Here is a 15,240-nt window from a genome sequence, read left to right on the forward strand (position 1 = left end):
ACATAGTTCCAGGTCAGCTAGGGCTCTACAGCAGTAGCAGCAGCAAGTCTCTGAGACCCACACCGAAAGCTGGGTAGATCAGCACACGCCTTTGCTCCCAGTGCTCAGGAGGCAGAGGCAGATGGATCTCTGTGAGCTCCAAGCCAGCCAGGGCTACATAGGGCAGTACTTTGATAGGGAGATGGAGGCAGAGACTGAAGAATTCCCCAGAAGCTTCAAGCCAGCAATCCTGGAGTACATGGCAAAAATAGAAAGGGGGAAAGACCCCATCTCAACAAGGTGGGCGTCCAGAACCACTGACGACTGCTCTGCCTGAGCACCCGGGTTCAATCCCCAGCCCCCACATGACAGCTCACAGCTGCCTGTAGCTCCAGTTCGAAGGGATCTGACACCTAATGTTTTGCTTGCTTTAGTAATACAATGAGAAGTACTTTTGCACACTTCTGAGCGCAGAAGCCTTGAGTCTCCTTTGAGTCAGACCTTTGGTATTTCCTTCAGTCTGTAGAGACTTCACCTCCCTGGCTGACACCTCACTTGGGTTCCATGAAATACACATGAGCTGTATGCCCTCAGGCATTGCCCCATCTTAAATAGACCACTCTGAGACAGAAGTAGAAAGTATAAAGGTCATTTTACTTTAATACAAAAGTCATATAAAGTTGTATGAGAAAAAAACAGCATTCACCAAATATCAGTGAAGTCAAGTCCATATTTTCCCACTTTTTCATCTCTCTCTCTCTGCCACATATCAATGACCGGACTATCACTGAGGCTGGACCAGGCTGTATAGGCCAGAGGCCTCTCCATGTGTGGAGGCAGGATGTGGCCATGTTCTGTGTTCCTTTGCTCTCTGGAGTTCTTGGAGTTGCCTCACCTGTCATGGCCAAAGCGTGGTGGCTGTCCAGTTCTGTCCCTAGGGAGCAGATGAGTCGTGAGAACATCTTCCTTTGACTACTCTGGGGGAAACCAGTGAGCAAGCCCAGAGCAGAAACATGGCACAGAATGATGGTTCCAGAGGACATCCTGGCAATTGTCTCCTGAGTCAGAGGGTCACTGTAGCCATGGCCTTCACGCTAGGTATGCTTCCCTGACCGGAAAGAGAACCTGGGTAGAGGGAAAAAGGAAGAGAGAGCAAGGTGAAAACCACGCTTGCAGGCCGTGGGCTCAATCCATTCGGAGGCCTGTGCGATGTTACAGTGGGTAGAGGCTTGCCCCAAGCCTGACATAACAACCTGAGCTTGATCCCTGGAACCCACATGGTGGAAGGAGAGAATTTACTATCTGACCTGCCACACATCTGCTGTGGCATGAGCACCAATAAACAACCAAACTAATAAATGTAATTAAAAGTAAATTTGTGCCGGGTAGTGGTGGTGGCACATGCCTCGAGTCCCAGCACTTGGGAGGCAGAGACAGGCAGATCTCTGTGAATTTGAGGCCAGCCTGGTCTACAAATCGAGTTCCAGGACAGCCGGAGCTATAACACAGGGAAACTCAGTTTCGAAAAACCAAAATAAAGTTAAAAAACAGAAACAAAAACAAAACCTTTTGTTCGGGACTTCTAATGAGACAGCATTGTTCTAGATGTTTCCATCTTTGGCTTATTTCACAGTTATATCAGTTCCACAGTTAACCTGATTAATACTCCTGTTTTACAGATGAGCAATGTGAGGTCCCGGGAGATTTAAGAACAGGTCAAAGTGGATAAAGTGAGCAGCTGGCTTCCTGACTCCAGCTAGACAGTGGCCTCTGCTTTCTGTTTTTAGGGATTTTATGGTAAAGGGAGTAAATGGCTTTTCACTATCACCTATAATTTTAAGACAACTCTTTGCAAAGAATACGTAAGAGCTGTTAAGACTGATAACCACCCATGCAGGGTGGTGGTGGGGGTGCACACCTTTAATCCCAGCACTCGGGAGGCAGAGTTCAAGGCCAGCCTGGTCTACAGAGCGAGTTGAGGACCGTCAGGGCTCCACAGACAAACCCTGTCTCAAAAAGACAAAAGACTGATGATCACCCAAGCCACACAGGTGAGTGCACCCCCCTCTCTGCTGGCCCTGGTCCACTCACACGGGGCACAGAACCCTTCCCTGGCTCCTCAATTATTCTCAAGACAAAGATAAAAATCCTTAGCCTGACGTACTTTCAAAACGTCACCTATTCCCCCATTCCTTCCTCCAGTTTAGTGAGCTTATCTGCTGTGAATCTGCAGCCTCCTGGCCACAGACATTTTACTTTTGCCTTATTTGGCCTAAATGCCAGTGAATAGGCTTGAAGAATTCCCAAAGGAGAGGCTGAAAGAAACCAGTGGTTTCTGCCTTCTTGAGGCTCCATTTAGACCAAGATATACAGAAAAGGGAGAAATACCCCCAGCTTCCCCAGAAAGCAGACAGCAGAGCTCACTGTGAATATGGTCATGTTACTTGCCACCTTAAGAGCCCCATTGTGCTCCCCCTGCATGAAGAACGGGACCTCAAGCTGGGTGTAGTGGTAGTGACACACAGCTGTAATCTCAGCACTTGAGGAGTACAAGAAGGAGGATCAGTAGTTCAGGGCCAGCCTGGGCAACTTTTAGTGAGATTCTGTCTCAAAAATCTTTTTTTTTTTTTTTTTTTAATTTATTTATTTATTATGTATACAGTGTTCTGCCTGCACATATCCCTGCAGGCCAGAAGAGGGCACCAGATCTCATTACAGATGGTTGTGAGCCACCATGTGGTTGCTGGGAATTGAACTCAGGACCTTTGGAAGAACAAGCAGTGCTCTTAACCTCTGAGCCATCTCTCCAGCCCCTCAAAAATCTTTTAAAATGCAAAAATAAAAAGAGGCCTGGGAATACAGTTCAGTGGTAGAGGATATGACTAAACTGTAGGATAAAGTTGAGGCAGAGAGAAGGGAATCTCAGCTCGAAGCCAGCCTTGGTCTTCATAGCAAGTTCCAGGGCAGTCAGGGCTCCATAGAAATACCCTGCCTCCAAAATAAATAAATAAACAAACTAAGGAACGCTAGGCGCACACACAAAAATCTTCCCCAGGGAAGAATCCCCAAATCGGCTTTCCAATGGCACTGGTTGACCCTGAGGTCATATACATAAAAGTAACATGTAATGGAGGAGGCAGGTTCTATTTATGTATTTTGTTTTGTTTTTGTTGAGATAAGGTTTCTCTGTGTTGTTTTGGTGCCTGTCCTGGATCTCACTCTGTAGACCAGGCTGGCCTCGAACTCACAGAGATCCACCTGGCTCTGCCTCCTGAGTGCTGGGATTAAAGGTGTGCATTACCGCCACCCGGTAGGAGTGTATGTTTCTGTGTGTATGCACTGGCTGCTCTTCCAGAGGACCCGGGGTTCAATTCCCAGCACCTACATGGCAGCTCACAACTGCCTGTAACTCCAGTTTCAGGGGATCCAACACCCTCATACAGACATACATACAGGCAAAACACCAGTGCACATAAAATAAGCATAAATAAATCATTTTAAAAATGTAAAGCCGGGCGGTGGTGGCGCACGCCTTTAATCCCAGCACTCGGGAGGCAGAGCCAGGCGGATCTCTGTGAGTTCGAGGCCAGCCTGGGCTACCAAGTGAGTTCCAGGAAAGGCGCAAAGCTACACAGAGAAACCCTGTCTCGAAAAACCAAAAAAAAAAAAAAAATGTAAAAATGAGCCAGGTGGTGGTGGTGCACACCTTTAATCCCAGCAACAGAAGGCAGAGGCAGGAGAATCTCTGCATTCAAGGCCAGCCTGGTCTACAGAGCAAGTTCCAGTACAGCCAGAGCTACATAGAAAAACCTTTGTCTCAAAAAAAACAAAAAACAAAACAAAACATGGTGATGCATGTCTTTATTCCCAGTACTCAGCACAGTCTCTTGAGTAGGCAGGCAGATGTCTGTGAGTTCAAGGCCACCCAGGTCTACATAGCGAATACCAGTAGGAAACTGTCTCGGAAAAAAAAAAAAAAAAAAAAAAGAGAGAGACCATTGGGCTTCCTCCCCAGTGCTACAGAAGAAAAACCAGGGGCTAGAAAGATGGCTTAGCTGTAAGAGAGCAAACTCACATATAGACACATGTACATATACATAATTCTTCAAAAATTAAAGCCGGGAGGTGGTGGCTCACGCCTTTAATCCCAGCACTCAGGAGGCAGAGCCAGGCAGATCTCTGTGAGTTTGAGGCCAGCCTGGTCTACAGAGTGAGATCCAAGACAGGCTCCAAAACAACACAGAGAAACCCTGTCTCGAAAAAAAAAAATTAAAAAGGGGCTAGAGAGATGGCTCAGTGGCTAAGAGCAAGCATTTGCTGTTCTTACAGCGGACCTGGGTTCGATTCACCACCACCTGTAACTCCAGTTCCAGGGAATCTGATGTACTCCGCTGGCCTCTGAGGGCACCACACACACCCTGCACATTAGGCAGGCAGCCAAAACACTGATACACATAAAATAATGATAAATAAATCTTTAAAAAAGAAAAGGGGGCAGTCAGGCAGTGGTGGCGCACCCCTTTATTCCCAGCATGCAGGAGGCAGAGGCAGGCGGATCTCTGTAAGTTTGAGGCCAGCCTGGTCTACAAATCAAGTTTCTGGACAGCCAAGGCTGTTACACAGAGAAACCCTGTCTCAAAGAAACCAAAAAAAGGAGGTGGGGGTATTTAAGTATATATATAAAAATCAGTATCAGAAAAGAGTGCGTGATCACTTATTTCCCTATGATGGAAGGAGAGGTAGGTTCTATTATCCTCATTTTACATGTTAGGAAACCTAGGCTTCAGGGAATCTATACATGGGGTCATAATCTCAGGAGGCAGAGCTTGAGATACTAGCCATTGCCATTATAGAAGAGGAAGAAATAGGTATCAACATTTGAAAGGTGAAGGATTCTGCTACTTGAATCAGAATTTCTAGGGACTACATAGTTAAGTACATACAAGGGCTTGCGACTGTGTACAACTCTGGGAATCTTCTGGTTAAACATATTGCCTGTGTGCTGACTAAGTTTATGTCAACTTGACACAAGCTAGGTTCATCTGAGAGGAGGGAACGTCTATTGAGAAATTGGCTCCGTAAGGCAAGCCTGTAGGGCATTTTTCTTAATTTGTGACTGATGGGGAAGGGTCCAGCCATTGTAGGTGGTGCCATCCCCGGCTGGTGGCCCTGGGTTCTATAAGAAAGCAGGCTGAGCAAACTATGACGAGCAAGCCAATGAGCAGCACCCCTCCATGGCCACTGTATCAGCTCCTGCCTCCAGGTTCCATCCCACAGGGACGCTCCTAAAGCAGGATGGCAAACAATACAAAGAGCTTCAGGAAGTCCCTGAAACTGACCAGATTCACTAGGCCCTTCCCCGCCAGAGTAAACAATAAAAGCTGAGAGTCCCTCTGAGGTTAATGAACAGAACTGCAAAGGAGACTCTGAGAGCAGACTAGCTGAGCTGTGTGGAAGCCGTTTAGACCAACTGAGGCACCTGGAAAGGACACACTCCAACCTGTTGTGCCAGGTTCCCAGCTTGGTGAGCTGTCACTCATACTGGAGTGAGCTTTGGTAATGCAGATGTTCTTAAATCATTTCTGCTTCTGTAAATAACCCCACTAAAACTCATGGTTGACCAAGCTGGACTTTGGTGGTGTCTGTACTTTGATCTGTCATGGGATCCCTATCTGGAGTGAGCAGCCATGTGTTTCCTCTCCCCAGGAAAAGTTGTTCCACACAACACTTCCCTAATTGCTTTTGATGATGGACTGCAAAATAAACCCTTTCTTCCCCAAATTGCTTTTGCTCACAATCTTTCATCCCAGCCACAGAAACCCTAACACACCCTGTTATATCAGAAGAGCAGTAAGTGCTCTTAACTGCCAGCCATCTCTCCAGCCCCGCCTTCCTCTTTTTAGGAGAAATCCCTTATAGATAGACTCTCTTTGGCATACCAAGCTGCCAGCAAGACTCTCCTGCCTCGAAGCCCCTATTAACAGGAGGTTCACTAGAACATAGACCCCGCCACACGGCCACCCCTTGACCCATGACCAAGATGGCTACACAGTGACCCGGCAGAGGGTGTCGACAGCTTGAAGAAGACAACCAGATGATTCATATCCCAGACTGGACATGGTGGGAGGCGAGATATTTCATCACACTGCTTACAACAGTGCGCAATTGGAAACTTGGAAACTCACTATTTCTTTCTTTTTTTCTTTTTCTTTTTCTTTATTTTTTTGAGACAGGGTTTCTCTGTGTAACTGAACTGTCCTGGAACTCCCTTTGTAGACCAGGCTGGCTTCAGAGTCACAGAGATCTGCCTGCCTCTGCCTCCTGAGTGCTGAGACTAAAGGTGTGCACCACCATACCCTGCTGAAAACTCACTATTTCTGGAATATTCCATTAAATATTTTCGGGTCCAGCAGGGCGTTGGTGGCACACGCCTTTAATCCCAGCACTCTGGGAGGTGGAGGCAGGAGGATCTCTGTGAGTTCAAGGCCAGCCTGAGCGAATTCCAGGATAGGCTCCCAAGCTACATAGAGACACCCTGTATCAAAAACACACACACAAAAATTTTTTTTTGGATCCTGGTTGTCCATGGCTAGGTGAAACCTTAGAAAGTGACCCTATGCCGGGCAGTGGTGGCAGTTGTATTTATTTTTAGTTTATGTGTATGGGTTTTTTGCTTGCAAAACACTGTATAAATAATAAATAAATAAATCTTTTTTTTTTTTTTTTTTTTTTTTTTTGGTTTTTCGAGACAGGGTTTCTCTGTGTAGCTTTGCACCTTTTCCTGGAACTCACTTGGTAGCCCAGGCTGGCCTGGAACTCACAGAGATCCGCCTGCCTCTGCCTCTCGAGTGCTGGGATTAAAGGCGTGCGCCACCACCGCCCGGCTGGACTTGTTGTTTTTTAAACCAACTTTATTGGTTGGGCCTCGATAAAAATAAAACCCACTCCAGATAAAAATAAAACCCACTCCAGACGGTGGTGGTGTACCCTTTAATCCCAGTACTCAGAGGCAGGTGGATCTCTGTGAGTTCAAGACCATCTTGGTCTACAGAACAAGTTCCACAACAGCCAGGTATACACAGAGAAACCTTGTCTCGAAAAACCAAAAATAAAATAAATAAAATAAATAAACAAAACCCAGCACTTGGGAGGCAGAGGCAGGCGGATCTCTGTGAGTTCGAGGCCAGCCTGGTCTACAGAGTGAGATCCAGGAAAGATGCAAAGCTACATAGAGAAACCCTGTCTCGAAAAACCAAAAAAAAAAAAGAAAAAGAAAAAAAAAAAAGAAAGAAAGAAAGAAAGTGACCCTATGAATAACTGTTATGATATTAATAACATTATGGTTCAAAGTACTTGAGTCAGGGAGAGGCAGACTCTTCCCCACACCTTGCCAGGATATGTCCCATGCTCAGACTTCTTCCTAGCATTGGTTACAGCTATAACTAAGTGGCATGAAAATTTCCTACTGGCTGCAGCCACACCCCGGGAGAGGAGAACCTCCCACCCCAGGGCTGGCCAGCCTCCCCTCAACCCACAGCATCTCATGGTCATGATCTAGTGGTAACGGGGGCATCCAGGTGACTCACAGCTTCTTCATGATGGTCCTCTCTTCCTTCTCACCGTTGCCCATGGTAACCACAGCATCCTTCTCTCTTCTTCCTCCTGGAGCTTCTCTGGGTGGAAGCAGGCCACTGGGGAAATGGGAGAGCAGGGGTGAATAAATAGTTGTACTGCGGATCTCTTTCTCTGGGGTTTAGTTCAGTGGTACAACAGCAGACCTCGGATTCCATCCCTGATACCAAAATAAATAAAATAAGGTATTTGTTGTTGTTGTGCTTTGAGACAAGGTCTCACATGCAGATTAGGCTGGCCTTTACGTTAGAGAGATCTGCCCGTCTCCACCCCTTGCGTGCTGGTATTACAGGAGTGTTCTACCAAGCCTGACCACTGCTGTTTTGAATCAGGGTCTCACTCTATAGCCCAGGCGGCCTTGAACTCATGATCCTGAAGACTTACTGGGATTACAGATATGCCTGACCACACACGGATGGACTTCTTTTATTTTTCTTCCTAGAAAGAGGGTTACTGGGCAGTGGTGGCGCACGCCCTTAATCCCAGCACTCGGGAGGCAGAGGCAGGCGGATCTTTGTGAGTTTAAGGCCCGCCTGGTCTACAGAACGAGATCCAGGAAAGGCATCAAAGCTACACAGAGAAACCCTGTCTCAGAAGAAAAAAAAAAAAAAAAAAAAAAAAGAGGGTCATGGGGCTGGCGAGATGGCTTAGCTGTTTAGAGCACTGGCTGCTCTTCTAGAGGACCTGGGTTCAATTTCCAGCATCCACATGGCAGCTCATAACTGTCTGTAACTCCAGTTCCAGGGGATCCAACACCCTCATACCAATGCAGGTAAAATAAAGTTAAATTAAAATTTAAAAAGAAAGAAAGGAAGAGGGTCTCATGTAGCACAGGCTGGCCTCTGAATTTATACTCCTCCTGCCTCCACCTCTGGAGTGCAGGGATTACAGGTATGTGCCACCACACACAACCTGGACTTCTTTTTATTTTATTAATTTTTTAGGTTTTGTTTCTGGAGACAGGATTACTGTCTGGCCCTGAGCTGTCCTGGATCTCGCTCTGTAGACCAGCCTAGCCTCAAACTCACAGAAATCGTCTGCCTCTGCCTCCCAGAGTGCTGGGATCAAAGGCGTGGGCCACTGCCACCACCACCACCACCTGGCAGCCTGCCTGGATTTCTTTTGGTCATGGCTCCCTATTAAACTATCAAGGACCTTCTGCTACCAAGGGCCCGGCACTATCCAGTGCTGTGCAGCTGTGCACTTGGTGGGTGTGCAGCTGTGCACCTGGCACACATCGTGGGTGTTCAGAAAACCGGATGCGCAAACACAGGCGCATGCGTGTAATGCGCCGCTGCGCACCCTCGGCCGCTGCAGGGAGCTCACCTCCTGTAGCACTGAAGTTCTTCCTGCACGAGCAGCAGCTGCGACTTGAGCTTGTTACGCTCCTGCAGCACGTCCCTCAGCTCCTGCAGAGTGAAGCGGGGCCGGTTGGGGTCCGTCAGATCCACTACCATCTTGTCGGGTCCCAGGTTCACCTGAAAGGCGACAGGCCAACAACAAACAGGGTCAGTTACCACGCTGGGCCACACCCACCCCTCAAGGGAAAGGTCGGCTCGGTGGCTCCCAGGAGCCCTGGGAGCTGAGCCCAGGCTTGCCCGGAGGGCTGGTAAAGTACCCTTCCCTGAGAGGAGACCCAGGGTTTCCTCAGAGCAGCGGGTGCCAGGACTGGAGCAGAGGAAGTATGACCGAGGAGCACGTTACACGAGCTGAGGAACGGAGGTGAAGGACACGACAGGTGGAAGCTCCCCCTACTGCTCAGTATCAAAAAGATAGGTAACCAGTACGGATGAGAGGCAGCCCTGGAAACCAGACGGGGGCTGGTGAAATGGCTCCCCGGTGAAGGGTAATCTCTGCTCCTGCAGAGGACCCAGACTCGGTACCCAGCACCTTCATGGCTGCTCACAATCATTTATAACCCCAGTTCCAGACCACCCAACACCCGCTTCTGTCCTCCGAAGGTATTAGACATATACGTGTAGTGCCCATACACACACACGAGCAAAACCCCCATACTCATGGAATAAACATAAATGCACTGCCAAAGAAGATCCTGAAAGGTCAACACCCACCTCACAGGTGTGAAGCTGGGGTTCCATCCCCAGCCCCCCAAAAACACCTATGAAAATATATTGAACCAAGCCGGGCAGTGGTGGCGAACGCCTTTAATCCCAGAGGCAGAGGCAGGCGGATCTCTGTGAGTTCCGAGGCCAGCCTGGGCTACAGAGCGAGATCCAGGACAGACTCCGAAGCTACACAGAGAAAGCCTGTCTCGAAAAAAAAAAAAAAAAGAAAGAAAGAAAATATATTGAACCAAAATAGACACAAGACACAAGACACGTGTATTATGTAATACGAAGATCCACATGACTCCCACGGGACACGGCCACACTGGGGCTGTGTTTCTAGTCTCACTGTCTACATTCCATCACCTCTGGTGAAGATAAAGCTTGCAAGCGCAGTGCACAGACGTCCTCAGTCCTGCGTCAGTGGACACTCAGTTCAGAACTCTCACGGCTGATAACAGGACGGTGGAATTTTTCCAAGTTCATTAAACAACAAAGACATTCCTCATAGTCTTTTTTTTTTTTTTTTTTTAATAGAATGCTGACTCAGAACTTCCTGAGTCACTCACCCCTTGGGTGGCTGAAGGGCACTAGGGCCATGTTTGACCCATCCTGAATCCAGGGAATAAAAGACCAACAGGAGCAGATGTGGTGGTGGTGCATCTGCCTTTGATCCCAGCCCTCGGGAGGCAGAGGCAGGTGGGGCTCTGTGAGTTCAAGGCCAGCCTGGTCTGTAGAGCAAGATCTAGGACAGCCAGGGCTGACCTTACCTCAAAAACAAAAAACAAAAAACAAAACAAAATGGTGAGGGGTGTGGTGGGGTGTGGTGGGGTGTGGATTAGGAGAGCAATGTGCTCAGCATACCACTAGCCTACTTAGAGAAAAAGGAAAAAACAAACAAAACCCCCAGTTTTCTTTGCGGGGAATGGGTTGTTTGTTTTTGAGACAGGGTTTCTCTGTGTGGCTGACCTGGAACTCACTCTGTAAACCAGGCTGGCCTTAAACAAATAAAGAAATGTAGAAGCCGGGCGGTGGTGGCGCACGCCTTTAATCCCAGCACTCGGGAGGCAGAGGCAGGCGGATCTCTGTGAGTTCGAGGCCAGCCTGGGCTACCAAGTGAGTTCCAGGAAAGGCGCAAAGCTACACAGAGAAACCCTGTCTCGAAAAACCAAAAAAAAAAAAAAAAAAAAAAAGTGTAGAAAAAAATATGTGAATGAACTTGGTGCTACCGAACAATATACTTGAACATGGCAAAGGAAGGCTGGGGAAACCACTCAATGGTGGAGCACATGTCCAGTGTGAGCCAGGCCCTGAAGTCCAGACTCTCCATGGTTTAAAAAAAAAAAAAATTAACATAAAAAATACAAATAAAAAGTAGGTAGTCGGAGAGATGCCTCTTGCAGAGACTCAGGTTAGGTTCCCAGCACCCACACCATGGCTCACAACCATGGTTCCAGGGGATCTATCAGGCACACACATGGTGCACAATAATACATCTAAAAAATCATTTTTAAAGTAAACCAACAAATCCAGCACTTGAGAGACAGAGGCAGATTTCTGTGAGTTTGAGGCCAGTTTGAGGTGAGTTCTAGGACACAGCGAAACTCTGTCTCAAAAAATAAAGTGAGCTGGGGCTGGAGAGATGGCTCAGAGGTTAAGAGCACTGGCTACTCTTCCAGGGGTCCTAAATTCAATTCCCAGCACCCACATGGTGGTTCACAACCATCTGTAATAATAAGATCGGGTGCCCTCTTCTGGTGGGCAGGCATACATCCAGGCAGAACACTGTATACATAATAAATAAATAAATCTTTTTTTTTTTTTTAATTTGTTTATTATGTATACAGGGTTCTGCCTGCATGTACACCTGCAGGCCAGAAGAGGGCACCAGATCTCATTATAGATGGTTATGAGCCACCATGTGGTTGCTGGGAATTGAACTCAGGACCTCTGGAAGAACAGCCAGTGCTCTTAACCTCTGAGCCATTTCTCCAGCCCTAAATCTTTATAAAAATAAATAAAATAAAAATAAAGTGAGCCAGACCAGTGGTGGCCCACGCCTTTAATACCAGCACTTGGGAGGCAGAGCCAAGTGAATCTCTGTGAGTTCAAGGCCAGCCTGGTCTACAGAGCGAGATCCAGGACAGTCACCAAATCACACAGAGAAATCCTGTCTCGAAAAACTAAAAAATAAAAAATAAAAAAAAGTGAAGATGTAGTAAATGAGTTTCATGTTACATGTATTTGACCACAAGTCGAAATAATTTAGAAATCATAAAAAAATAAAAAAGAACAGGATATTTTAATATACTGTGTAGTCAGTGAATTTTTTTTTTTTAATTTCTTTCCTTCCTTTTTTCTCTTGGAGGCAGGGGCTTGCCATATAGCCAACCAGGCTGGCCACAAACGCCCAACCATCATGCCTGAGCCTCCCAAGCTGGTACGACAGGCACATATCACCACATCCGGTTCCCCACCCCCACACTCCCCACACCCTGAGTTAAGACAGTATTTAAGGAAGAAAATATGCTACCTCATCTGGTGCCTGTGACACTTGTCCCCTCGGCCCCATAGGGGGAAATCACGGGGCCCCATGCAAACTACAGTTCCCAGGCCCCAATGCAACTTCCTCCATTTCCCTGTGCCTGAAGACCATTCGCACCAAATGGCCTGACTATGGCTGAGCAACCCGGGGAAAGACAAGTGGTTAAACTTTTCTTGAGTCTCCAAGGCCCGGCTATGACGGAGGTTATTGGCCATCACCCAGGACGGCTGTGGAAGCAGAGTCTCTCTGCAGGTACAATCATCACTGGGACTTAGAAGCTGGTGAAATAGGCCAGCAGTAGTGGTGGTTCACACCTTTGACTCCAATGCTCAGAAAGACCGAGGCAGGAAGCTTACCATGAGTTCGAAGCCAGCCTGAGCTACAGCGTGAGACCCTGCCTTGAATAATACAAAATGAGAAAGCTGTAAGTGAAATAAAAGAAAAAAATAGACCAGTGAAACAATATATGTCCATGTATCGAGGAGGGGGAGGAGAGAGAGAAAGAGTGTGTGAAGTTACAGGAAGTCTTTTCTTAGAACTTTTGTGGGTATAGCGGCTCATGCTTGTCATCTCTGCGCTCTGGATGCTTGGGTAGGAGGATCTCTGGGAGTTTGAGGCTACTCTGATCTACATGGAAAGTTCCAGGCCATTGAGGGCTACTTAGTGAGACCCCGCTTACAAAAAAGAAAGGAGAAAGAAAGAGAGAGATCTTACCTTGGAACCAAAAATGAATGAAGAAAGGAGTGGGCTGTGTAACTCAGCAGTACAACACTTTCTCAGCACATTCAGGCCCCTCCACTGCCCAGTGTTTCAACCCTAAACCACAGAAACGACAACACACCCCCACACAGCTTCTTAGATCCCTGTTCAGACCCACGGAGTCTAGCAATTCCAGGCTTTAGTGCTATCTCTTTGATTTGTTTATTTATCATTTTTTTTTAACTTTTGTTGTTGTTGTTGTTGTTAGAGACAGGGTTTCTCTACGTAGCCCTGGCTGTCCTGGATCTCACTCTGTAGACCAGGCTAGCCTCGAACTCACAGAGATCCGCCTGGCTCTGCCTCCCGAGTGCTGGGATTGAGGGCCTGCGTCACCACTGGCCTGTCAGGTACTAAAGGTCTCTTTTCAAGATCACTGTTAGAAAGTCGTTCTGAAGTGTGCTAACATTTGAAGCCACTGCTGGAGGCCAAAGTCAAAGATGCAGTGGGCAAGACTAAAGAGATGGCCCGAGGGGGTTGGGGAACCAGGCGGTGGCACAGGCCTTTAATCCCAGCACTCGGGAGGCAGAGGCAGGCGAGGCCAGCCTGGGCTACAGAGAGAGTTCCAGGACAGGCTCCAAAGGCACAGAGAAACTTTGTCTAAAACAAACAAACAAAAAACAAACAACAAAAAAAAACCAAAAAACAAACAAACAAAAAACCCAAAAAAAAACAACAAAAAAAAGAAAAGCCGGGTGGTGGTGGTGCAAACCTTTAATCCCAGCGCTTGGGAGGCAGAGGCAGGCGGATCTCTGTGAATTCGAGGCCAGCCTGGTCTACAGAGCGAGTTCCAGGAAAGGTTCCAAAGCTACACAGAGAAACCCTGTCTCAAAAAAAAAACAAAAAAAACAAAAACAAAAAAAAAACAACAAAAAAAAACTTTTTACAAGAGAAAGTAAAATGGATTTGGAGAGATAATTCAGCAGTTAAGAGCACAGGCTGCTCTTGCAGAGGACCTAGGTTCGATTCCCAGCATCCATATGGCGGCTCCCAACCATCCATAAATCCATGGTGGGAGATTCAACGCCCTCTTCTGGCCTTCTCGGGCACTGCACGCATGTGGAGCCCAGAAGCACTTGAGGGCAAAACGCCCGGACACATTAAAAAAAAGTAAAGGTTAAAACAACATTTTTACATAAAGAAAGAAAGAAAGTAAATTCAAATCCGGAGCAGTAGGCGACTGACACGGAACCCCGCAGGCAGGGTCGGACACTTAGTAGGTACTCCGTGACTGTCAACTGCGGGCAAACTTCCAGCCTGAGGCTGGGGTTGCCGCTCACCTGGTCTCCGGACGCACCGGCTCTGCGCAGCCCCTCGACCTCCTGCCTGAGGTTGTCCCTCTCCATCCTCAGCTCCTCCGCCACCAGGCTGCCCTCGTTCACCAGCGCCTCCAGCATCTCCATCACACGCACGATCTTGAATTGCAGCCGGGTGACGCGGGGGTCGCTGCCCAGGGCCATCAGCTCGCGGCCCACCACGTAGGAGATGTCGTACACGTCGTCGGTGGTCAGCTCTAGGGGGCTCTTGGCCAGGGCGCCTTCGTCCTCCTCTCCGTCCTCCTCCTCCCGCACCGGGGGCTCCTCCATGGTGACTCCGACCCCGGCGACCTCTGGGGCTGCTGTCACCTAGGCGTCCGCTGGCTCTGGGGTCAAGAAAACTTAGCGCTGGGCCGAGCCCACGCCGTGCGCCCTGCGCACGCAGTCCGGGTGGCCCCGGGAAGAATGCACCGAGTCGCGGGAAGCACCGGACTACGGAAAAGCGCGCGCAGCCGCACAGCTGTGCGCCAGATGTGAGGGACACGGAACAGGGACCGTGGGAAGCAAAGCAGCGAGAAAGGGGCACCAGAGGACCTGAGGCCTGGTAGCCCGCGGGGTGGGGGGGAGGAGCCACCCGTAGCTCCGCCCTTGGTGACGGGCGCGTGAGAAGCCTGGTTTCCATAGAGACAGGGGCGGACTTTCCAGGGTGGTCATGGAAAGAGGGTTAAAAAAAAAAAAAAAAAAAAAAGGCTCACAACTTTTTCCCTTTGCAAACTGGAGCTTTCCAGCTATCGAATTTGCATGCCAGGGGAGGGGAAATCCAGGTCTCTATTGCAGGTTTTTTTTTTGTTTTTCCAATTGTGTAGCAAAAAACAGCTGGCAGCCGTTGGGCTGGGCATGGGGAGCAGTTGGTGGAGCGTGGCATGGGGGCCTCTAGCACTCAGCTAGCTATCTTGTTGGCTACCCAGTTATATCTCAATACCTGTGAGCGAGAAAATGCAAGGGG

General features: G+C 48.3%; 1 protein-coding gene across 1 annotated transcript; it reads right to left on the reverse strand.

Moving 5' to 3' along the window:
* Window positions 1–612: 612 nt before the first annotated feature.
* On the reverse strand, window positions 613–14,866 carry Rilpl2 (Rab interacting lysosomal protein like 2). Its single transcript, XM_059249045.1, has 4 exons — window positions 14,259–14,866; window positions 8,938–9,089; window positions 7,566–7,670; window positions 613–1,104 (listed from the first exon to the last, which is right to left on the reverse strand). The coding sequence occupies exons 1-4, from the start codon at window positions 14,562–14,564 to the stop codon at window positions 1,074–1,076; spliced, it is 594 nt and encodes a 197-aa protein (XP_059105028.1). The 5' UTR covers window positions 14,565–14,866; the 3' UTR covers window positions 613–1,073.
* Between the last annotated feature and the right edge of the window lie 374 nt (window positions 14,867–15,240).

This window comes from Peromyscus eremicus, chromosome 23, assembly GCF_949786415.1.
Source record: "Peromyscus eremicus chromosome 23, PerEre_H2_v1, whole genome shotgun sequence".
Classification (NCBI taxonomy): Eukaryota; Metazoa; Chordata; class Mammalia; order Rodentia; family Cricetidae; genus Peromyscus; species Peromyscus eremicus.

Bases quoted from the DNA above. Each gene is read 5' to 3' on its own strand.
- Rilpl2 (XM_059249045.1), bottom strand. From the start codon at position 14,564: ATGGAGGAGCCCCCGGTGCGGGAGGAGGAGGACGGAGAGGAGGACGAA. The intron at 9,090-14,258 runs GTGAGCGGCAAC...GTCGCCTTTCAG, and splicing joins CCGGTGCGTCCGGAGACCAG to GTGAACCTGGGACCCGACAA. The intron at 1,105-7,565 runs GTGAGTCACCTG...CCCTCTACCCAG, and splicing joins AGGACCATCATGAAGAAGCT to GTTCTCTTTCCGGTCAGGGA.